The sequence below is a fragment of the Pleurodeles waltl genome, chromosome 10 (assembly GCF_031143425.1).
Source record: "Pleurodeles waltl isolate 20211129_DDA chromosome 10, aPleWal1.hap1.20221129, whole genome shotgun sequence".
NCBI classification, from domain to species: Eukaryota; Metazoa; Chordata; class Amphibia; order Caudata; family Salamandridae; genus Pleurodeles; species Pleurodeles waltl.
In genome coordinates, this window is record NC_090449.1 from 1,059,457,391 (window position 1) to 1,059,481,960 (window position 24,570).

General features: G+C 40.9%; 1 protein-coding gene across 4 annotated transcripts in view; it reads left to right on the forward strand.

The window, feature by feature from the left end:
• Nucleotides 1-24,570, forward strand: part of SATB1 (SATB homeobox 1) — a 354,299-nt gene that overhangs the window by 95,340 nt on the left and 234,389 nt on the right. For all 4 annotated transcript variants that reach the window (XM_069212071.1, XM_069212072.1, XM_069212073.1 and 1 more), the window contains 2 exons: nucleotides 6,634-6,745; nucleotides 20,576-21,030. In XM_069212071.1, the coding sequence (XP_069068172.1) occupies nucleotides 6,634-6,745; nucleotides 20,576-21,030 (567 nt within the window). The remainder of the gene's footprint in view (nucleotides 1-6,633; nucleotides 6,746-20,575; nucleotides 21,031-24,570) is intronic.

A 24,570-nucleotide genomic window follows, 5' to 3' on the forward strand; every position in this document is an offset into this window, starting at 1 on the left:
GAGCTTTTACGCGTGCGCTTATGGTCCCAAATTTTATATTAAAGTTAAGGGCGACGTTGTTGGCAGCACTATTTTAATGTGGCAGGAGTTCTTCCTTAGAGTGCATGGAGAGTCATTAGTTTAAATTAAATGCATATAAAATAAAGGCGACGGTGGTTAAAGGGAGATCAGATTTGTCGACGGAATTTGTTTGGCTGAATGATATGGCCAGTTTGCATACTCCACTTGAATATAGCAAGCAACGTGGGGACCAGATTTAGCTCCGTTGTCCAGATCTCTGCAGTTTAGTCCCCTAGTTCTTTGCTGAAAAAGAACGAGCGTTACCAATCTCAGTGATAGCTGGTTTAACTGTAGTAATTAGCTCAAGTTTAGGCTTCTCCAGTACCACCGATCTCTGTCAGCCTGAACACTTATAAAAACAGAGTCACTCTTCTGAAGCGTGATCGGACTCTCCTGGCCCTGGTTGTCTGCCCTGGGCCCCAAAAAAAACATTTAAACGCGTGCTTAAGTCAATAAATATCAAGACAAAATTCTCATCTACTTTTCCATATTCCCTTACCTTCTTCCCTACATTTTACCTGATAATACTGTTGTCTGGGTCGCTTCACACCTGGCTCAATATGCAAACGTGCATACTGGTTTTGTTTCGATGTGAAGTATAAAACATTTCTGTGTAAAACTACGAATGCCCTCCATAGAGTTGCAGTGGAAAACTGGGTCAGACTGCCTTCAAAGCATGCAGAAGGTTCTTTATCGACCCATGACAATTTCGAATGCTGTTCATATGTACTCTGTTCAGGAAAATAAAATGGTTAATTCCGCCTGCTGGTTTTAGAGTTATGATGCATGATGCTCCTGGTTTTATACAGATTGGATTATGGAAACATGCTTCAGGCTTGAGTCCCAGTGGTTTTGTTCTCAAATTTGCAGTCAACTCGAAATGCAGCTGGTGTGTGGCACTAGGGCCTTCACCATGCGAACATATTCCCGATAGCTTTATGCTGGCTTCCAGGGGAAGCCCATGTCTTGCTTGAGGAAACTCAGAGGGCGGTTTACTGGTACCTCGCAAAAGTGAAATGCACATTATTTTAACGGACGGTGGTCGAAGGTGCTTAGACTCGTGGGTCCCAGTCCCGCAGTTAAAGGGATAAGTAGCTTGCTAAGCTAGGAGAATACGGCTTCTTTGAAGAGGCCTATTTTCATTTCATCCTTGAGGTAGACCGGTTCGGCTGTGCTCTTATGTTGGGCCAAGAACAGATGGGAAACACAATGTGATTTTTAGCAGATGTACACTGGGTAAGTGACATTTTCCATATATTTTTGGGGGAACCCCCCAACTACCCTCTTTTTCATACACTAACTCCCCCTTTACCCTTACCTTCCCTGAACCCTAAAAAAACCCTACCACTTTCACCTCTACCCACTCCAAACCTCAGATACATTTACTACCTTTACCTACCTTGACCCCCATGAACACTTGCCTCCCTTTACCTCAACCTGTACTTAAACTCTAAGGAAAGCCTTACCTCCCTTTACCTCTACCCACCTGAGCCCTAAACAAATGTTACCCCACCTTACCTCTATTCCCCCTGAATCCTAAAATACTGTACTTCCTTTACATCCACCGACCCCTGAACCATAAAAAAAAACCTTACCACCTTATCCCCCGCAAACCCTAATACCCTACCTTCCTTTACTTCTGCCTTCTATTACCCTAACTCATCCTTTAATCCTTATTTTTTTAAATTACATAATATTTCTGTAATTTAAAAAAAACCTGCATGGTAAAGTAGCTTGGGATAAAGTACCTCTAAAGTAACGGCCTGCTGGGTAAAGACTGCTTGGTAAAGACAGCAGTGTAAAGACTGCATACCAACAGGCAGCATGAGCTTTCTGTCATTCCTTTCAGGGGACACCAGTGTACATAATGTTAAGGTAGTGGAGATGAAACCGTGCTTATGTTTGTGACTGCACTGAAAGAAGGGGAGCCTTCACCAGCCTTGACACTGAAAAGTTATGCTCTTTATAAGAGAATTATTTTATAAAATAACGTGTCACCAAACTAAAAATGCAGGGAGTTGTTATGACTCTTTAGTATGCTCTATTTTTAGAGGAAAACCACTGAAAATATTTACCACTTTTTACTGCCATAGAATTATAAATATGTTCTATTTTAGGGTGGTTGTGGAAGTAGGCTATTTTCTGATTTAAGTTTTTGTTGATAAAAAATCTCTTTGTGTCCTAAACTGTTTTGTATTTGACAAATTATTAAATCATTAAATGTGTTTAGACTGTTTGCCTATTTGTGTGGCATCAATGTAGCTAATGTATCTAATCGGTCTATCTAGTTTGCCTAGTCTGTCGTGTGGAAAAACCTATACCCTCATTTTGAGTGGTTTGTAATTGCTGATTCGACGAGTAACAGATTCCTGTCCGTATTGAGATTCAAGTAACGCCTGAAAACCACAACTTGGGGTGCCGTCTTGTTATTTCACCTTTTGAAGTCATGCAGAATGAGCGGGTGGCGAAAGGGCCGTATATTTTGGGGAAGAAAACAGATGTGAATCAGAGTGGAGTCACCGATTCCAGCTGCTATTCCCAATTCTGAGTGTCCAAGTTTGTGATCCCTCTGGATAATCGCCCTGGAGAAGTATTAATTCTGACGGTATCAGTATTTCCACGGGGGAAATCCTGAACTGATTTTATTAACAACCATGGAATATGGGCCTGTATCATTACATGATAGAGGGGAAAGGTATGTGAAAGCCAAACCTTAATGCATTTCTGTGCGACCTGTGACCGAGTAGTTATGCGCACACTCGTGAATACGTTGTACGATGTGGGAGTGTATAATCTGTTGTTGAGTTTGAATAAGTAAATGAATGGCTACATTTTGCTTTCCACTGTGGGAGAAAGAATGTTTTAGGAGACTGATTTGGGGACAGTGTTTTTTGTCGACTAGGGCATCCTACAAACGCCTGTTCCATTCAACTTAAAATCAGTTCATGTTGTATAGGTAAGTGTATAAGCATAGCTGGTCCAGCAGACAATGCAGTCTTATTAGCTTATCCTCGCAATGCCTCCTGGGCCCTCCTGACACTCATTGAGGGCTATTACAAATCTGACTGTGAATGCTGCCAAGTGTCGCACCTTCACTGTTGTCTGCTTTAGTAGAATCCATTTCTTTAGGCGGAAGGGCAGCACTTCTTTAGGCACGTTATTTTATTTAAGTGTGTAATTTGCATAGTTGGTCTTCAGGGGCAAAACAGACAAGTCTATCGCTGTGGTTAATGTATGCAACTTGTGAAACACGTGAGAAGCACGATGGGCTGTTATCAAACCTCTTCTTTGAAAACATGAGCAACTGCCCATTATTCCAAGGTATCTGGGGTTATAATTCTATAGACTGTATGACAGGACCGAACCCTGATGTGGTTTGTGAGGATTCCGCTATGCACTGGGCCTGATTTATTATATTTAACACTGGGAATACGTGCAATTCATGGTAGAGTGTAAAAAAGCCTGCTTGTTCTGTGGATCACATTGTGAGCTAATACCATAGATGCCGCGAACCAACTAATATTGAGTGTTATAATGACCAATTCCTTCAAAAATTCAGTTGTCTCTCCGCAGAATACAAGATGAGCTTGTCAAACCTGTGACGAAAGCTTGGTATAAAAACCGCAGAAATAGACAACATAAGATATATACGTTTTTATTAAAGAACACCTTTAAAGTTCTTATATATACACACACACAAACCAACATATGTGTGTGTGTGTATTTATCTTTAAATAAATAAATGTGTGTGTGTGATATATATATATATATAAAATCATCTTTCTATCCAAAAATCTTACCCAACTTAAAACCACTTTCCCCAAAACGCATACCCATCATAAAACCTAAAAATACCCTTAACACCCAAAAACCCATACCCACCCTAATCCCGAAAAACCCCTCACCACCCAAAAACTAATCCCCACCCTAAAATCTATAAATGCCCTTACCAGCCAAGAGCCCATACTCACCCTAAAACCTATAAATACTTTTACCACCCAAAAACCCATACCCACCCAAAAACCTCTTACCACCCCAAAGCCCGTATCCACCATAAAATCTAAAAATGCCCTTACCACCCAAAAACTCATACCTAACCTAAAAATGCCCTTACCACCCAAAAACCTATGCCCACCCTAAAACCTAAAAATGCCCTTACAACCCAGAAACCCATACCCACACTAAACCCTAAAAATGCCCTTGTTGCCCAAAAACCTATACCCACCCTAAAACCTAAAAATGCCCTTACCACCCAAAAACCATACCCACCCTAACACCCAAAAATTCCCTTCCTACCCAAACCTCGTACCAACCCTAACCCTAAAAATGCTCTGACCACCCAAAAACCAGTACTCTCCCTAAATATCTATATATATAGATAACACTTATAGCCTCATTGCAAGTGTCTACAGACCGCCAAACTCGCAGTGGCGGTTTCAGACCACCACACTCCTGGTAGTCCGACTGCCATATTGTGATCCTGGCTGTCGGATCGCCTGGAGACCGCCGCCACCGCCGGGATCATGGATCCCTACAGGTTGGCAGCGGTCGAAGTTGTGTCAGCCACGGCGGTGATCATGGTGTTACCGCTATGCTGATAACGACTTTACTTAAGCCAGTGCTGGGAGCCATAGGGGGGCCCCTGCACTGCCCACAACAACGTTGAAGGCAGTGCTGGGGCCCCTCTGCCAGCACTCTCAGAATGCACACTGTCTGTTATGCAGACTGCGCATTCCGGGGGTGCTGGTGTGCAACGGCACAGGCCTTGCACTGTTTTGCCCCGGGCTGACCTGCGGAAACGTCGTAATATGAAATTTTCACCGGTCAGCCCAGTGGAAACATCATAATGCAACGGGAGTGAGGCTGCCGCCATATTCACTGAGATCATAAATAGGCCCTTAGTACTTACCTCCAATACCTTTACCACGCATACACCTTTACCAGTCATGCCTTTACAAAATTTAAAAAATACTTGCCTTTAAAACCTTTACCACGCAAATGCCTTTATAATGAAATTTGTTATAAGGGAATGCGTGGTAAAGGTATATTCGTGGTAAAGGCATATGTGTTGTAATTGCTCCGTGGTAAGTCATGCGTGGCAGTGACCACATTGTAATGGCTGTTTCTTGATTCTGAGGCTGCAATGGTTATAAAAACGTGTAGGTGTTTGTTAGGAGCAGTGCACTCCTTACTTTGATTCGTTGGGAGTAAGTTATTTTTTGTCTTGTGTTGGGTAGGATGCTAATGTTGCATTTCATCACTTGGGGCCATATGTACGAACACTTTTTCCCATAGACACAGAATGGGTAAAAACCTTTGCTACATCTGGCCCTTGGTTTCTTTGTTTAAGCTAATTCATAGTTACGGCTAAGTGTGTTGGAACCCAGTGTGATTGCTTAGTGTTTAAATAAATGTGCATGTATTTACTAGCTGTCTGAAGCAGTGCACACATCATTATATTTTATATGTTTGGCGTATTAGATGTGTGTGTTGTGGTATATAGGATATGTGCTGCATAGCATTTATGAATTGTATGTCCTGTCCTAATGTTCTACGTATTATATGTTGGAGTGTGTGTGTAATTATCAACCTATTCAGCATGTATGACAGTTGATTTTTAGATAGTGTGCGTGTGTGTATCACCACACACACAATTAAAAGATCAAGCTGGTAAATGTAGATGTTCATTCATTTGGCCTACTTTGAGTTGATCATATGAATTAATTCCAGTTGATTACTGGATGCAGTAAAATCTTTAGAGATCCCGCAACATATTTGGAATTTTCCAAGATGTGCGTTGCATTCCATGGCACACTATGTGCATGTCCTGTACTCCAAATATTGGCATTTATAAAATTTGTGACTTAAGATAGTACTACACATGTGGTGTTCCTGCACATTTCTTGTCGCAAATATTAGTTTGATGGTTCTGTGCATGCCCAAATTACAAGGCAAACTGGTCTATGTGTCCTTAGGTTTGATAATCGATGGATCATTCAACATCATTTTTTAAGTGCTCACTAGTGAGTTCCAGGTTTACGTGCGGCTTGGTGTAAATTAAGGCGGGAAGTTTTAAACTTTTTTCATGTTTCGTGTGTTTTATATAGGAACCTTTATTAAAGCTGTATTCGAAAAGTGGCTTAGGGATTTTCTTTTTAAATAATGCATTTTAAGTCATGCTCACTAAACCTCACAAGTCCATGTATTTAATCTCGTAGAAAATCCTCAAAAATTGTTAACTATTTTATATATTGCAAATGTGATGTTGGAAAAATGATTTTTAAATTTAATGTAGTCTTAGCACTACCACTGCATAGTACCAAATGTGATTTGGACTACAAACTACTTATATCTGAGTTCCGCAAGAATTGTTCGTGAATATCCATGGGTTTGTTGTATCTCGATTGCTTATTGTGCATTATCTTCATTTAGAGTTGATAAATGATTTTCAGACATTCACACACATTGAGCTCGAAGGCAATATAAACCACAGTTGCACAAATATAGAAATAAAGTTAAGCATGTTGGATGCAGGTTAAACTGTGTAATACAGATCTTTTTTTCTTCACGCAGAGCATGATTTCTTCCATTGTGAACAGCACTTACTATGCAAATGTCTCGGCGGCAAAATGTCAAGAATTTGGAAGGTGGTATAAACATTTCAAAAAGACAAAAGATACAATGGGTAAGCAACGTATCAACCACAAGTTGCAGTGGTTCTATCGTTATGTGTCAAGGCCTGTTTCGGGTGCTTGTAATATCAGATGTTTTCCAATTAGAAATTAGTTTGGATTGTGTTTTTGTATGCAATATATATTTTTTTAATTCAGTAAATATTCGTGTTTGCATAAGCAGATTCGACTTGGATGTCAGGCATGCAGAAATCAAAAAGTAGAAGAGAAGAATCTTTCCATTTTGTTAACATTGAAGCCCTTAGAAGGTATATAATTAAAGGTTGAGATATTGCGGATTGTAATGGCAGTTTCGTAGAAAAGATCATTGTCTCCCGGACAACATGCTATCAAAAAAAGTGTGTCTTTGTTCCTTCCCACTTTGTTAGAATGAAAGAGCAAATTTGTACGTTTTTCAATTATGCAAGTGGAAGATCATGTAAATGAAGTTTGTATTGGTTTATTTGGAAAGGAACATGCTGTGTGATTGCTTTATAATTCATTGCTCAAACGAAGCTATATATATATATATATATACATTTCAGCCTATGGTTATTATTGTCTTCTTATGAAATAATAATCGTCCACAGGTTTTAAAGCGGAAGAGAATTAGACTAATTTTATCTGAAAGTTTTAGCTTTTAGTATTTGAAGGAAAAGCATCCATCTACTCCAACCGTTTTTTAGCCTTTTATAGCTTTCCGCTGTAATGAAGACAGTGCATCACTTCTATGATAATTGCTTGAATTATTCCTGCGGAATGGCTCACTGGGGTTAGTCTCTGTGTTCATGTGTGGCAAAGTACTGATTCCCTCCCTTGTACCTCTTAGTACTGTCTGTACAGCAGTCTTCCTTTTCTGCTTTATAGCAAACAATTGATAAAAACATTAATATGGTACCTATCACAATCCCAAAACTATCTTTTTTTTCAAGTCTTGTTCTGTTTCAGATGCTTTGTGCTCACCTTAACAAATCCGAGTTTTCATTTTTTTTATCCAGTCCTACAGCTCGTCTAATTCACACTTTACACACCACACAGTGATAAGAAGAATGGGTCTAAAGACGGTTTTAAAATTGGGTCTGTGTGATCCCCCTATCTACGTCCCCATTGACTCTTGTAACAGCTGAGTACCTGGAATGGCAGCGTCTTGCTGTACTTCGAAGAAGGGCTTCTCGACTGTGTGTACCTGTTCTTTACACTGTTCTCGAAATCCTTTTGGCGCTTAAGTTTGGATGAGCTCTCAAATATCAGAAAACGTTTCCCATAGTGTTACAAATATGCCCTGTGATTAAATCAGCCTGTAGCTCATATCTGGAATTAATAACGGTTTCCGGGGAATGTCTCTTCCGAGATGCTGGTGTTTCATTATTAACATACAGGAAGTCAAAAGACTGAAGGCCAACTTCTTTCACCATTGGTTATTAGGCAGAATCCACTTCCCTTGCAGGCTCTAGAAATTCCCATATTGAGTTTGGGACTCGTGAGCCTGAGCCAGATCCTAGCCATCTGCTAACAAGGATGCAAAGGAGGGATTTTACGTTAGGTAGAAGCTTCTCCGAAGCAGGTAGTACCATTAGTACGACTATAGTGTTAAGCTTTTCCTCATTTGTGTCATGCACAGTTCTGACTACTCGTGTAGTAGCCCTTCATCCCCGATGCTAAGGTAAAGGGTGACATCTGTCCACGCCAAGATATTATTTCCATTGCTCTGACTCTCAAACATCACTTTCGTAAGCACAGGTCTCGAAATGAGCTCTTTACTCTATTTTAGGGTCTGTGAACGTCAGGGAAGAGATGGAGAAGCAAAGTTTATTTACTTGTTATTTTACTTTTCGATCATAAGTATCTTCGAATTTAAAAATGACCTTCTCTCCACCCCATTAAACCTGTAGCATTGCTACAGATTGGTGATTAGGGGCCAGATGTACTGAAAAGCAATTTTGCATTTTCTAGAAATCGCTATTTAGGAAATGCAAAATGCATGCGTACAGAAATACTGATTTCCTAATAGCTATTAGGAAATCACAAATAAGGAATCCCATTGCTCCAATGGACCGGTTTTGCATTTCCCAGATAGTGATTTCCTATTTTGGAAATGCAAAACCAAGGATGCATTGGGCAAAGGCCACCCTTGTTGCACCCCTAAAATAGTGGTGCTTATGTAGAGCACACTCATGCCCATGCAATTTAAAGAAAGCATTTGGGGGTGCTTTTTTTAACAATTGCACATAGTTACCATCGACTTTAAGTCAATGGTAATTGCATTTCCTAAATCGCATTTAAGAAATGCTTTGTACATCTGAATAGTGATTGCACATAGGTAATCCCTATTTTCTATTTTCTATTTTGGGAATCGCAAATTGTGATTTCTACAGGGTAGAAATCGCAATTTGCCATTTCCTAAAGGCCTTGGTACATTAGAAAAGGCCGTTTTGCATTTCTTAACGGCCCGAAATACTGATTCGGACTGTTAAGAAATGCAAAAGAGCTTTGTACATCTGGCCCATGATCCTTTCTCGTATCTTCATATCAAAATAAACTGCTTAACTGATGCTACTAGGCACACTAGAACATTTGCACTCCTGGCTTTCTTAACAGTGCACTGCCAAAATTCTTGCATTATTAGATGATGGCTATTTGCAACATGACACATAACAATTACCTGAACAACGAAGACCATCTACAGTTCTTGATGTAGGGACAGAATTGACTGTATATTTCGGCATTGAGAAGAGCTTCTCTGCCCAGTTTGGGAATGCTCTACTCTCCTTTCCTCAAAACTGATTCCAGGTTATTAGTTTGTAGCGTGAAAAGGAAAAGAATCAGGGCACAGTATTCCTATGTATGATATAAAAGTTTCTGAGCACTCGCCACCTGAGCCATGTCTTATGCGGGCTGATAGACTATAATGCAGACAGCTGTGTACATCAAACACTGGCTTTGATCTATTGGCACCGTTGACTGTTACAGTAAGTTCCATATTGCTAAACTTAAAGAATCCTTCTAGGCTATTGTATATTTGATATTCAGGAGCTGAACATTGTCACATTGGTCGACACCACCCAACCCGTGTTTAAAGCCATATTGGACATTTCATAAAGTTCTGATGCCTAAATCCTGAGGCTTCAGGTGAGTTAGAAAGAGCCTATGTCCCACCTTCACTGAGATATAAAAACACACGTTCCACTCATTGTAGGTTGTTTTTCTAGTGACTACATTTAAAGCTACTGTAATTGCAGGTGCCGTGAGTTCAGTATTATGTTTGAATACATTCTTGGGCATATTGTCAGGAACTGGCTCTTCTCTTTTTAGAGTCAACATGATTGCTTCAGTGACCTATAGGAGTAAAAAAAATAGGTTTATAGATTTAATCAGTGCCTCATAGGTAATAACAGTGGCAGGTTTACTGTATAGACTTGTAAATGAGATGACCCACTTACATGCAGGAATATCGCCCTTCAGGGATCGTAGGGGAGTTCAAAGTTTTAGTTCCAGCAGAGTCCATACGTTTTTTTCCAGGTTTTTCCATTACAGCTTTCTTTCTCTCCCTAGTACAATTTTTCAATGCATTGCTGCAATATGAGACGGCCTTCAGCAGCACAGTAAGAGGATGTGCTCCAGGGCCTTATGAAAATATGTTTTTGCTTTGCTGCATTGCCTATTGAACATTTAGGTTGTGGGGTTAAGTCGTTGCCTGTCACTTGGCACAATACCGATGTTTTGATGATATTTAGGCCATTATGTGCAAGGCAACACATTGTTATCCAATACACCTTCATCAAGCCAAATGTTTATTTACCAGAGAGGCTTTAACAACCTGTTCAGTTACTTAAAGCAGGTCTTTTCTCTCACTTTGCCTTCTGTCATTAAATTAAAATATTTCTTTGCTATTTAAAATCAGTTCCGGTTTACAGAAGGGAACTAGAGAATGGATAGAGCCTTCCAAAAGATTATGGTCACCTAAATTTTGGGAAATTACTTAAATGTCAGCGAGCCAGATACTAATATATAATTGATAACTGTTGAAGAGGTTCTTCCTGAAGATGTTATTTTCTGTAAAGTATTTTCCTAAAAGTATTTGTGTTTTTCAAATTAAATGGTGCTGTTAAATCGCCCTTACTTGGTGGTCAACTCTCTTGCTGCTTACTATGGAGGTGTCTCAGCTTGCTTGTGCATCAGGAACTCTTCTGTCAGCATCCAACTTCATTCGTTTTTAGCATTGAAATCACAAGCGGACAAAATCATAGACACAATTATTTCATATGTATCACTGATATATATGACCTCTTGAAGGTAATTTGACATTTACGTAATGATGTTCCTCATGAATCATTATTGAAATTTACTGTTATGAATCTTATGTCCTTGAGTACATGTTATTTCTAGGGCCTCTGTGATTTGGCTGGCAGTGAAATAAGACCAAACTGCATAGAGAACTCTTACTGCTAACCAAATGACTAACCAGCCTTTAACTCATCCAGAGATCAATGATGTGGCTGGCTCTATAAAGGACTGATAACCCATCAAAGTAAAAATGTGGGTGGCCCTGTCTCTTGTAGACGAATATATTACATTGTTCAAATAAAAGGGCACCCAATGTGTTATCCTGTTTCCCCTAGATTTGCTACATTCTAATTCTAAGATAGGAACTGAACTTAGTTATTGAGCTGCTCCATCTCCTCTTTACTGTAAATTCTCCTATGTAGATCTTTAAGTGGGGGAACATATACAATCTGGTGCTAAAGGAGCAAGGTAAATCAGTAATTGTCTTCCAAAAGTGAGTAGACTCTGTTTGTGGTAGAGATACACAAATAAGAAGGTGCCATATATTACGCTCTTTTACCGGTTGGGACTGTGTAATTACCCATGTTAACAGGTTGATTTACAGCAAAACAGTGTCTCATCCTAGATAAAATCCCAAAGAACTGCTCCATTTGGGTTCTTCTGCTCCAGTTGTTATTTACATGGTGTGGATGTATGTTATTGGAGTAAGAATACAGTCACAACTCATAAAGGCTACATTTCAACACAACCAGAGTTATACATTTGAGATGAAGATTTGGTATAAATATTTATTTATTCATTGATGCCTTTTTGTATAGCATGGAGATGACTCATGTGGCACAAATGGATTCAACTTTAATACGTATCCAGAAGATTATAAATTGCAGGATAGTTAAAACAAAAAAATAAATAGATGTAAGTTGGTGGGTACTCTATAATACAATTATTATAAAGATCAACTCAGTGGCAGGGAGCATGATGAAGATACCTATCACATATACCTCAATGTAGTACACAGGAGGCAAAATATCATAGTAGGCAACTAAGTTAATGTTAGAGAGAAGAAGACATTGCAATAGAATACAGTGGAGAAATATTGTTTTAGTAGGGAAAATGAGTAAATATTAGAGAGGGGAAGAAATGCTAAACATACAATATACACAGAACCAAGAATAGGTGCTCGGTGTTTGTGCATATTAAATCTCATTTAGATAAGTCCTGGAAGTAAATATCTATGGACATTTAAGAGCATGAGATCGTTCTTGAAATGAGATACTGACTTGGTGGTGTGTAAGATTGAGGAGGGAGTTCCACATTCTACTTACAGTGCTTGAGGAAGATTGAGCTATTGTGTTCTCTTTCTTGAATGCAGAAAGTTCTAGGCGAAGTGTTTCTGTGCTATAAAGAGAGGATTGTACACCTGACAGGATCAGTTTTAGTCAAGTATCAAGGAGAAGCTGCATGGGCAACCCTGTATGTCATGCATGCTGTCTTGTGTAGGGATCTAGCGTCAATGGAGATCCTTTGAAACATAAGTTGGATCTGGGTTTTATGGTCATATTTATTGTTTCCAGTGACAAAATGAGCTGCAGCCTACATCATTGGTTTGAAAAGGGAGTTATTTCAGTCTGTTCTGGACAACAACAGTAAAGCAAAACACAAATGATGGACAGAATGCGGAACCAATCAAACATTCACCCCCAGTCACAGATCTGGGTTTAATCCTTCATTCTTTTGCTCACCATGCCACCCCAGTTTACACCCAGATCTGTGACTGGGGTGAATGTTTGATTGGTTCCGCATTCCGTCCATCATTTGTGTTTTGCTTTGCTTTAGCTGCCATAAGTGCGGCGGGTATGCCCAGACGTGGGTCCCGGGCTCACTATGCCACTGGATTCAAGCTAGCCTGGCTGATGAAGGGTGAAACCCTGAAACCGGTCCCAGAATGCTTGTTTCCGTTCCAGGGAGGACCTGGCCTGGCAGTTTGGGCTGGACTGTTCCCATGAGGAACAGGGACAAGACTGATTTGCAATGGATTAAACCCAGATCTGTGACTGGGGATGAATGTTTGATTGGTTCCGCATTCCGTCCATCATTTGTGTTTTGTTTTGCTTTAGCTGGACAACACCAGTGACTGAACTAGTTAGGCCTTTGACTGAGAAACTGAAGGTTTCTTGTCCTTAGGTCTCCAACTGGGTCAGACTGACTGTTCTACCATAAAAGTCGCAGTTGCAGCTGTGCACTCAGAATAACGTTCAGAGAAGTTTGCAAAGTGCTTCCAGAGTTTCAGAATATAGGTTGTATAGAAGTAGAGGCAGCATTGAATCTTGGTGAAGGCCCGGTTATAAGGGGGTTGAGTTTGAGATACAGTTGCCAGGTTTGACTGTTCGGATTGTTGGTCAAAGAGGAAATGGATCTATTAAGGAGAACGCCATTGATTCCTGTATGCTCTCTGAGAATCTTAAAACGTGTAGAATTCATAACAGTATGAAAGGTGGCAGATAAATAAAGCAGTACAAGACGACAAAAATTGCCTGAATCAGCAATGCAGAAAGTGTCATCTGCAACTAGTAAAAGAGCTATTTCAGGGCTGCAATCCTAACTGCAGCCTGATTGTAAGTCATCTAGGGCCAGATGTATCATCACGGCCCTTTGCGATTCGGAAATAGCAAATTTTAAGAAATCGCTATTTCCGACTCGCAAAGTGCCATGTATCACATTTGCGATTCGGTAATAGCGATTTCTTAAAAATCGCAAATGCTATTACCGAATCGCAAGTTGCAATACCGGCCCCATTCGCAGCTATGGGCCTGTTGGCCCATAGCTGCAATTTTTTTGCATTTCCAAAATTGCGATTTCTGAACCAGAAATCGCAATTTTGGAAATGCAAAACCCCAGGGTGCTGGGGGCCTAAGGCCCCCTCTGCTGCACCACAAAAACATTTTTGGGGACATGTAAGGTGCACACATGCCAAAAGGGCATGTGTGCTGTACATGTACAATTTAAAAATGCATTTTAAATGCATTTTTAAATTTTGCACCAGGTTACCACCTGGTTTCTTTTAATGGTATTTTGCATGTGCAAAATGCCATTCTGCGAAAAATCGCAATTTGCGATTTTTTTGCAGCATCGCCTTGCGATGTGGATTTTGCGAATCGCAAATTGCGACTCGCAAAATCCAGGTCGCAACGCAAGAAATCGCAATTTTAGCGATTTCTTATTTGTGGTCTGCGAATGCCTTTCATGCATCGCAGACCCCTTTTTTGCACTCGCAAACTGCCGAATTTTGCGATTCGCACTGTTTGCGAGTGCAAAAAAAATTCATACATCTGGCCCCTAGTATATTATTTTCAGCAATATGGTGACGGAGAGGTAAGGAAGCTCCAGAGTTGCTCCGTAATTATGAAAGTGTCTTGTGTCAGTGGAGGGTTTCTTTGTAAAGTGCATGATTTGACCCATTTTGAGGCAGTTTGGAAGGGATTAGTGCACTAGTCTAGTACAGTAGGGTACAAGATGGATAGCCAGCCCTTTAGAGATGTTAGCCATAATCACGTAGTTGCACTGCTTGGAGGGATTCACTTTAGCAGTCATTTTTAATAGGCTGTCATTTGAGTCACCATCAAATTGAAGCCAGTTGACTCTTGTTTACTAATATAGTTCAACTGTTTCTTTGATGCATGGATTAGTTGAAGGGATAGTTAGGCTTCACTTTCTCATCAAATAATTTAGAAAATTGTTCCAATTTAGTGACTGGGTCTTCAGAGATGTGAGAATGAGGATGATTGTAAGGTGGTTTGACTATATCAAAGAGTTGTTTTGGCTGGTATCTAGAGGAGTCAATAAGGTACTTGATATGATGAGCCTTTGCATAAAAAAACAAGCATGTGCAGTGCAATAGGTCTCGCATTTGCTCGAGTTAGAGCTATTGGCATTGTAAATTCATATTTGGACTTTTCTTGCCATATAAATTTGGTCAACCTTGCCTTATAATTTTGTCTTTTCCTGTCATAATTCGAGTGGCCCTGCATGTAACTAAAGCACTTCCATTAACCTTCTTCCTCTATCTGCAGCAAAAAGGAAAATGTTGCCACATGGCATTTTAATTTAAATCGCCATGCTAATTCCAATCGAATACCATTTTCACGACCCCACCATCAGAATTTCTGGCTAACACAAATCCCCCAAAAAAGACAGCCACAGAAGAGAAAAACTAGAAGGTTCATGCAAACATGTCAAAAGTGTTCAAACAGCCTTAGTGTAATACAGAGATTAAGCTGGCCTCAATTATGGTCATAAATGTAATAAGGAGAGATTATTAAAACATATACCAGTATCATATAAACCTTTATCAGAAATACATTTTTGGCATTAGGCTGTAATGCTCAAAACAGCCCCTAGAGGACACTATAACAAAAATATCATTTATAAGAAACATGGTCATGTAACAATATTTTTAGCCCCTAGAGGAGATAATCCCATCAAAACAGGCAAAAGTAATGCAGTGTAACCATATACTTAGCCCCCAGAGGGCATTTTTAGGGCTAGCAGGCCTACTGCAATGTTGTTACAAACAAGGCTTTTAAAATAAAGCCTCTTGCAGCTGTAAAACAAAGGTTGTAGCCATAGGAAAGCCTAAAAGAGACAGACTGGTAGGAGGAGTTATTTTGGGGTGCCCACTTATCTAGTGTGGAGTCCCAGAGATGACGTAGACATAGGGTTGTGAAAGTGGTCCTATCGTCCTAGGGACCACCACAGGCTGAGTTATGAGCAAAGCAAAGTAATGTCCTGCAAAGCATTATGAGGCGAGTTTCAGTGCCCTGAATATTTTAATATGTTGATATGACTGTAATGCTTAGAACAGCCCCTAGAGGGGCTTGTAAGAAACATGGTCATGTGACTATATAGTTAGCCCCTAAGGGCATAACCACACAAAAAGAAAATGGTAGTAAATAATGCAGTGTAACTATATATTTAGCCCCATAGAGGGCATAGTGCATTACATATATCCAGGGGTAGCAGGCCTTTAACAATGATATTATTACCAAGGCCCTTAAAACATAAACAACTTCCAGCTATAAAACAAATGTTTGAGCCAATGGAGAGCTTAAACAGACATTAAATGGTGGGAGGGGTTATTTTGGGGTCCTCACTAATCTAATGTGGGGATCCAAAGATGACGTAGACAGAAAGCACGTTGTTGTTGTGAACGTTTTGGTGGTGGTCCCATTGCCCTAGGGTCACCGCAGGCTGAGTTATGAGCAAAAATGTTTTGTAACAGTAATGCCCTGCAAAGCATTGTGGGTCACGTTTTCCAGAGTGCAGTGAATATTGTAGGCTCTCCTGCTGTGCCAGGAGAGTCACTTTCACTTTTGAGGATTTCTGTTTTACGTAAAGTATTCTCCAATTTCTAGTGTTTTTAAGGGAAGAGCCACAGGAAATGACTCTAATTGGGTAACTGTGAACAATGTGATCAGCGCTCCAATACCGCAGATCGAGTTCACAATGTTGTGCCGGTTCGCTTTGTGAGCGGGGGAGAGACAAAAGAAATACTTCACCCTTGCTGAAGTATATCGGCAATCATGCAATAATCCATGTAACTGGGGCAGTCTGCAAGGCGTGACAAAAACAGCCTCAATGCGGGACAAACGTAAAGTATTTACCAATTACATCAAATGATTTTTGAAAGGCAAGCTCACAAACGAGTGAAAGTGATGGGCGTGACATGGGCTTGGTTAACAGCCCACAATACTTACAACAGGTCAAAGAGCTTGCATGCTCGACATTAAAACTATGACTCTTGCATGGCTTCCTGGCAGCTGTGAGTTTAAAAAGGTGAGGGACAGAGGGAGAATGTTACCAATTTTTCTAAAGAGAACAGAGAGCATTCCTTTTAACATAGTACAGTGGAGTGCAGGGGAAGAGGATTTTGATTTTTTTCTTTTAATTTTGAGCAGAGCTACTTTGATGAATTCAACAATGCATTTGTAATAGTTTCACATATAGAGATTGGCATCTTATTTGACGGTGATGGAAGGAAGGAGAAGAGGAGCTCTAAGTGCTACTGAAAGGATATTGAGGTTGTTTGTGTTGTAATAACCAGTTTCATCCTTTCTGTGTTGACCAAATGTTATTCTTTGTTAACATACAGAAAGAGACAGAGAAACGTGAACATGGTGATGATCTAAGCAGTTTACCAGAATTAAGTTGTCCTCGGGGAGCGGGTCTCACTTGACCATAATTACACCTACAATAGTGCCTTTATTGGTAGTGCTGTTTGAGTTCATTGCTGAAAATGAGTAACAAGTATTAGCGTTGGTGTCCCTTGAGCTGCCCTGTGAAAGTTATATTGTCAGATCCATAAATTAAATCTTTCGTAGTTCAGCTGTAATTCCTTTACATTTAAGAGCATTTGCAATTTTGCCTGGTTTCAGTTTTACCCATGAGCTGTACTGTTAAACATAATCCTTCATTTTGTGCTCATCTGATTTAAGACAGCCTTTCCATTAAAATATTTGTGCTCACAGAAACTTTAATATGTATTTGCGAAATTACTTGTGTAATACATATTGACTTTGAAATAGTTCTGTACACTAATACATACGGACTCCTAGTGCACTCAGTATAGCCTGAATTTTTACTGAGCACTGAAACTTGATTTCTAATTTAATAGTGATTTGTTCATTGAGGTGCACTTCCTTTACTGACACCATACCTCCCACAACATAGTTTAATTTAGTCTTTTTCTTGGGGGCTTTGGAAGATGAGGATGAGGAGAGTATGAAATATATAAGCGTTTTAATTTTGCTGTAGTGGTAATGTGGGCAGGCGTTCATTCCATTTTCGACTTGTACAAAAAAGAGATGTGTCAATAGCTTCTAGGATTGGAGTCCTGGTGGGAGAGGTTTGTCAGAATCCAGAATGGGGAACAAAATGCTAGGCAAAGTACACTTCTTATAGTTTGACATAAGGTATTAAGCTTTATTTAATGAAATAATTTGTACTGTCTTGTTACAGTGAAGGCAAGCAACCATGATTTATGGAAGCATGTGCGCATTCGACATCCATGGAGGATGAGGATGCATCACGGATATGTCAAAAATGCACTTGCATTTAAAAGAAAAGCTATTTACTCAGAGAGTCAGTGGATTGCAAACTGCACACCTTGGGCATGATGTATGTTTTATGTAACCCTGATACACTTGGGGTGACAGAAAATTCTTCAGACCATGTTAGATGTTGAGAGGGTGCATACAGAAGTGGTTGGTATCTCCATCTGATTAATATCGGTGTGTCCTGGGAGGCAAGGGAGTTAGTAACCACTCACAATTTATGTTTGTGAAGCTAATTTGTCGACACAAAGAGGACTATTATTATTACAAATTAGTAATCACTCCAATATATGTACTTATCAAAATCAGATTATAAATGTGCAGATTCAAAACTGACAAGCTGAAATGCCACAATAATTTCAATCTCAAAAGCATAAGGCATATGGAAATTACAGTCACAGCAATAAAAATACTAGGAAACAAGAATTAAAAAAAATTGGTTTACTCCTTCTCAAAAAGAATAAGTTAAAAGTAATCTGGCTTAGGTTCTAACTAAAAGATGAATTCAATTTAAAGGGGTCTCAAGGAATTTGGTAATGAAGCAAGGTAGGTATCAGCAGCAAAGACTCCAGTAGAAGTCTTCAGAAAGAAGGAAACCAGTATTAACATGAAGCTATGCACAGTCAGGGTAAAGGGAGCTGAGTGGTCTGCACCTCTCCAGGTCTAAAAGAATCAGGCACAACTCGTAACAATGTGAACTCTAACTTAAAGTGGAAATTACCAGGAACATCTGTATCTCTGGACACGTCAACAGAAGCCCCAATATTATTCTTTCTCACAGAGCACACATGCAACATCGAATGTTTCTCCCATCTCACAGAACTCTAATGACCAGGTTAGCCTTGAGTTTCTTTGCTACAGATAGGCAGTGATTAGGAGGCTTCTTCTGCTCATTACATCGTCCAGTCCGTGCCAAGTTCCCCTTTCTCGTGCCTTTCTATCTCTAATACACAATACTCTTTTCACTAGCTAAGAAGTCAGAAGTGAGCACCTGCAACAGAAGAAACATGAAAAGCACAGAAAATACATTTCATACATTAAAATGAAGGTCTACTCATGCTAACTTATAAATCGTTGTTAAAGTGGACTTTAATACTCAATTATAAGTTAAAATGTATATAACTACAACCATAATATGAGAGTAAGTGCAAAACATGAACAGCAAATACATGATTACACAAGTGAAAACCCATCTGCTGCCATGATCACACACCCGCTGGATAGACATGCCGTATTGTTAGAGTACGTTGGTTGGGTGCTGTAGGTGAGGTTGGAACCAATGCAAGCACACACATGTCACAGTAATTTTTTTAAATCACTGTGACATGCATAAGTTGGGTACACAATTGGGCCGACTTGCAAGGGGACACCGGCACAACAAGCATATCCACACATACACAACTGTCATTGTGGTGTCATCATTCATTGTCAAGTGAATGGGGACACCCCAGTGTCGTTACAATCACACTTCACAACTGTGACCATGTGTGCCCATTGCAATGGGACCTGTACTGGCAAGGTTGTGCTACCTGGTGTGGATGTGAGTCAGTACGTGTATGTATGTGTGCGATTGGTTTGGCTGGTTAAGGTGGAGGATGCTAGAGTGGGTGATGTGATTGTGTCTTTATGTGTGTCACCTGCATGTGGGATCAGTGTTGTGTTGGTAGGTGCAACATTCGTGTGAGTGTTGTGTGATGGACATTATCGTGATTTATGTAGGTGATGTATGTAGGTGTGCCTCGTGTGAGTGTGTTTGTGTAGTTGTGTTGGTTGTTGTGTTGTGTGTGGTTGCAGTGCCAATAGAGTGTGTTCCATGGATGTATGGAAATAGGTGTTTGGTATGTACGGGTTGTGTAGTGTTGGAATGGGAATGGATAATAGTGTGTATATGGTGCGTTGAGTAGTGTGTTGCGGAGGAGGACACATATGGCTAAAGTAGAATGTGTGTGTGTGACTTACCTGTATTCCAGTGCTGTTGTCCATTGGGTCCAGCGAGGGTCTCCCTGCATCAGCAATCCTATGGTATGACACCGCCTGTACAGTTGACACATTTACATATGGTCGGCAGGAGCCCACCCCCCGGACGCTTGGAAAGGTGCTTTGTTATGGTGGTCTGCGGCTCAGTTGCAATACATCTAAATACAGCAGACGAACACTGTTAATTTGATGGTGTTTTCAGGTCTGCCGCTGACGCGGCTTGGCGGTAACACTGTCAAGATCTAAATCAGGCCCTTAGTATTTTTTCCCCTCCTACATCCAAACTGAACAGGGTTGCTCCTAAATGTTCTTCAGCTTCCCCCTGCCAAATAAAGCCCTCCATTGTGTTTCCAATATTTTTTTTCTATTGATTTATCAATATCTAGAGTATATTCTGCGGTATTTTACAGTCTGCATGCAACTATTTAAAGTAAATCGATTTCTCGCTTAGTTTTCATTTTTGTTTTACTGTAGTTGAAATGGAAAACATCTCTGAAATGTTCCAGCAAGGCAACAACCATGTTGGTTATGGTCAACAGCCCGTACAAGGGAGCACAGCTGAACAGCCCCCATCGCCTGTGCAGCTTTCTCACAGCAGCCAACCACCAGTTCGAACTCCGATTTCAAACATGCACCCTGGACTTGTACCCTCTCCCATTAGCCCTCAACTGGTAAACCAGCAGCTGGTGATGGCTCAGTTATTGAACCAGCAGTATGCAGTGAACAGACTTTTAGCTCATCAGTCCTTAAATCAACAGTACTTGAACCATCCTCCTCCTGTCAGTAGAACTATTAACAAGCCATTGGAGCAACAAATTTCAACCAACACAGAGGTGTCTTCCGATATTTACCAGTGGGTGCGTGATGAGTTGAAGAGGGCAGGAATCTCACAGGCGGTGTTTGCACGTGTGGCTTTCAACCGAACTCAGGTAAGATTTCTCTTGCGTGTTGTGTGGTTGTCTGCACAGGACCTCTTTATAGTGACCGATGTTAGTCTGCTTCCCATCAGGCATCATGTCCTCACAGGGTTGCGCACCAGTCTGCAGTTTGCGAATGTGGAGCAAATCGATTATCTTTGTGCCATTATTACAGAATGTAAAAAATGGCCCTTGAAATTCTTGGCGTGCACATTTTACCAGAGATGTTTGAAAGCTGCCATAAGTACAGTATTTAAGAATTAATATTTAAAGAATTTGCTCTAAAAAGTATGTGTATATGCCATCTCTGACAGCATTACGCTGCCGGATACTTTCTGAGGCGTGATGGGCATTTGCATCCCCTGCCTGCTTGTATCATTCCAGTTTCAACATCTAACGCAGGCCACCTTCTACTTGTTTTTTGCCAGGACTTATAAAGCATGTTATTTTTGTCTGCAGCTGATATCCCCTGATCTTAACTGGTGTGCCTGTGTAGTGTGGCCAGGAATACTCTAGCAGCATTTACGTTCTGCATGTGTTTGTTCCTATTCAGTTGTAGTTGTTTTCTGTAAAAGGATTTTTAATGGTGACAGTCAATCTATTGCACCACTTGTCTTCTTTTTCCGTGTTCCATGTCTACTTAAGCATGGGGACACTGTAGAAAAAAGATTAGTACTTTAAAGCAAATCACATTGCAGGAAAAACGCTCTACTTGTGTGTCTTATGAAGTGGTTTACAACACCATTGTATTGTCATGAACAAAACAGCTTCCCTCCTCAGCTTCCACTGGGTCCAGAACTTAATTAGTTGGGGGATTGAGGAAAACCACACTCACCGAAACGGCCTTGTGTATATTTAATATAAACACTTAAGTGTTGGTGAATCTTGTATCTTGCGCACGTTGTCGGGCTGTATTGCATGCATGTAGTTTGTTGATAGGAAATAAATGTTATGTTCAATAACTGTCCAAATAATGTTAGTCTGGTATATCGAGACAAAAGACCCATGAACAGTTCGACGTGGTGTTATTTGACCAAGTCATGTGGCAGAATAACATTACTATAAGTTGCAAAGTCTGAGGCTTACTGAATGGTAGATATTTTTATATCAAGTTCCCTTCCACACAAAAGTATGGGTTCTTAACATGCCTGCAAAGGGTATATTTTTCATACTGAACTGTTATGGGAAGAACAGTAAGGGAAAATAAAACGTAGGTAATACAAAAGCTCACGTTTCTCAAAAATTAGTGTATTCAGCAGTAATAAATGGAGAACTGCATATGGCACACACTTAAGTCATTCAAGACCTGGTGCCAGTTTTTAAGGGGATAGTCCGAGTGGCAGAGGGTCAGAAATACATGTACCAGAATCATTTTGTCTGGGCGAGTGTGGTTTGAAATTGTGATGTAGAACAGAAATGCACCCCAGGACACATTCAACATATGTTCATAGCAGCCAAATGTTGTGGGATTGACCGACATAGCCATACAACCAAACACAGGTTAGGCTTTAAGTCTGTCCATCCAAGATGAGATAGGGCAGGGCTTCCCAGCCACTAAATACTAAACTCCAGTTAGATTGTCAGAAAAACGAAGGTATATGTAAAAGACCTGCTCTAAAATTAATTATATTTAAACTTTCTTTGTTTGGATGGGAATGTCCCCTGCATGATATACAGTCGTGTACCCTGACCTGTGTGTCCAAATTCTGAGTATTTGTCTGTTATAATGTTTTTGGGATGTTGGATCCCATCTCACTCGAATCTAGTATGTGCACTGGGTCATGAACCTGGAGGGTGCCCCAAGTGAGCCCTCCTTTTCACAGCAGGACTACTGTCCCTGTCTGGTTTCACTTATGTGATGTGGTGGTGGCAGCATGATGTGCTAGGTATTAATTATAGTCTGCCCAGGCCTTTTTACCTCTGGAAGGCAAATGATAAGCTACTGGCCCTTTCACCCCAAGTTCCTCTGCTAACGGTGAACCCAGGATCCTGGCACCAAGTTCCTTTGTGTCTAGACATAGGCATGTATGCTGTGGGAGTTTGATATGCAGTGCGAGTGCTTGAGTGAACCATAGTGACACAGGATTGTGGGTTCCATTTTGCAAACCTCTGACCGGGTGTTGTACACACGATGGAGGTGTGGAAGTGTATTTGTGACATTCCTAAGATTGAAGTGGTGAAGGAGCTGGGTCCCTATACATAATTCAGTCAGGTCCTTTCTGATACAGAGTGCTCTATTTAGTCTTCCTGGAACTTCCATTTGGTGGATGGCAGGGGTGAAGAGTGGGACTGCTATATCTATGTAAGGGTGTAAAAGGTCTTTTAGAAGGGAGCAGCTCTTTGTCTCTCTTCCTGATCACTATCCAGTGTAGCTGTTGATAGTCAAGGTGCAGACTCGTCACTCCTCACACCTTTTATGCCTCTGTTGTTGGTGTTCAACCTGGAATCCATCCCACTGTGAAGGGCATCACTGAAGACAAACGTTGAGTTTGGAAACAGCTTGAGAAGGACACATGATGGAAATAAACCAAACCAGTTCTGCAAAGGCAGACAAAGAGTCCACATCTCCTCTGAGCTGTGTGAGCTGTTGGCCTACTTGTTGCTCCAGTTCCAAGTTCTCTTCAACCAAGGAGGGAGTTTTCCTCAGAGTACCCAGTGGACTACTGACAGCTTTCCATAGCTGAGGAACATCACCTGAAATCTGAAGAGGGAAAGTGTGCACCAACCCTGCAGGAGGAGCTGATCGTTGGAAGGGGCTGAAGCAGTTGACCCTGGTGCATGGGTTCGACTGTGAAAGAGTCACAGACCTTCTGACTGGTGTGATTCGAATCACTGATATGACTTTGCAACCGAGAGAGGAGCTGCTGCGGATTTTGAAGTGTGCCAAATGGCCTTGCTCTTTTTACTTTTTTTGGAGCCACTAAAGCACTTCTGTCCTTTGTGCTCACTTGACCTGCCTAATTAAAGGCAGGGTGGAGAATTGCTTTGCAGCCATGCTGGTTGCCGGTGACACCCACTAGTTCCTACCAAGGTACTGATTGCGAGTTACACCCTGCAGTGCTCCAAGAGTGCCTGGGGGCAGCTCACCTACGAAGAGTGAGGCTTTCGTCTTGAGGCATAGCCATGGTTCTGAAGAACTCAGTGGCTGATGCAGTCACTGTCGGAATGCCCCAGCATACTGCCAAGAGGTGTATCATTGTTGGAGACCTGGAACCAAGGATCACAAACGTACCCAGGGAAGCCCCAGCGGAAATAACCAAGACTCAACAGAGAGGGGGTAAAAAGACAGGCTTGCACAACCTCGAGAGCCACCTTTGACAACTGACTGCTGGAGCAAAGAAGAAGGCAAATGTCATGCGCCTCACTCTGGCAGCAGCCCTTCAGAGACTCCCTGTGCGCCTGACACCTTACATACCAGCAGAGATACTGCTGCATGAGTGCACATTCGTTCTGCCTACCACTGGTGAACTCACCACTCACCGGCAGGCTTAGACGGCCCAGCGCCACACCAGAAAATACAGGTGAGAGCCTATCAGAGATCCAAGCCTGACA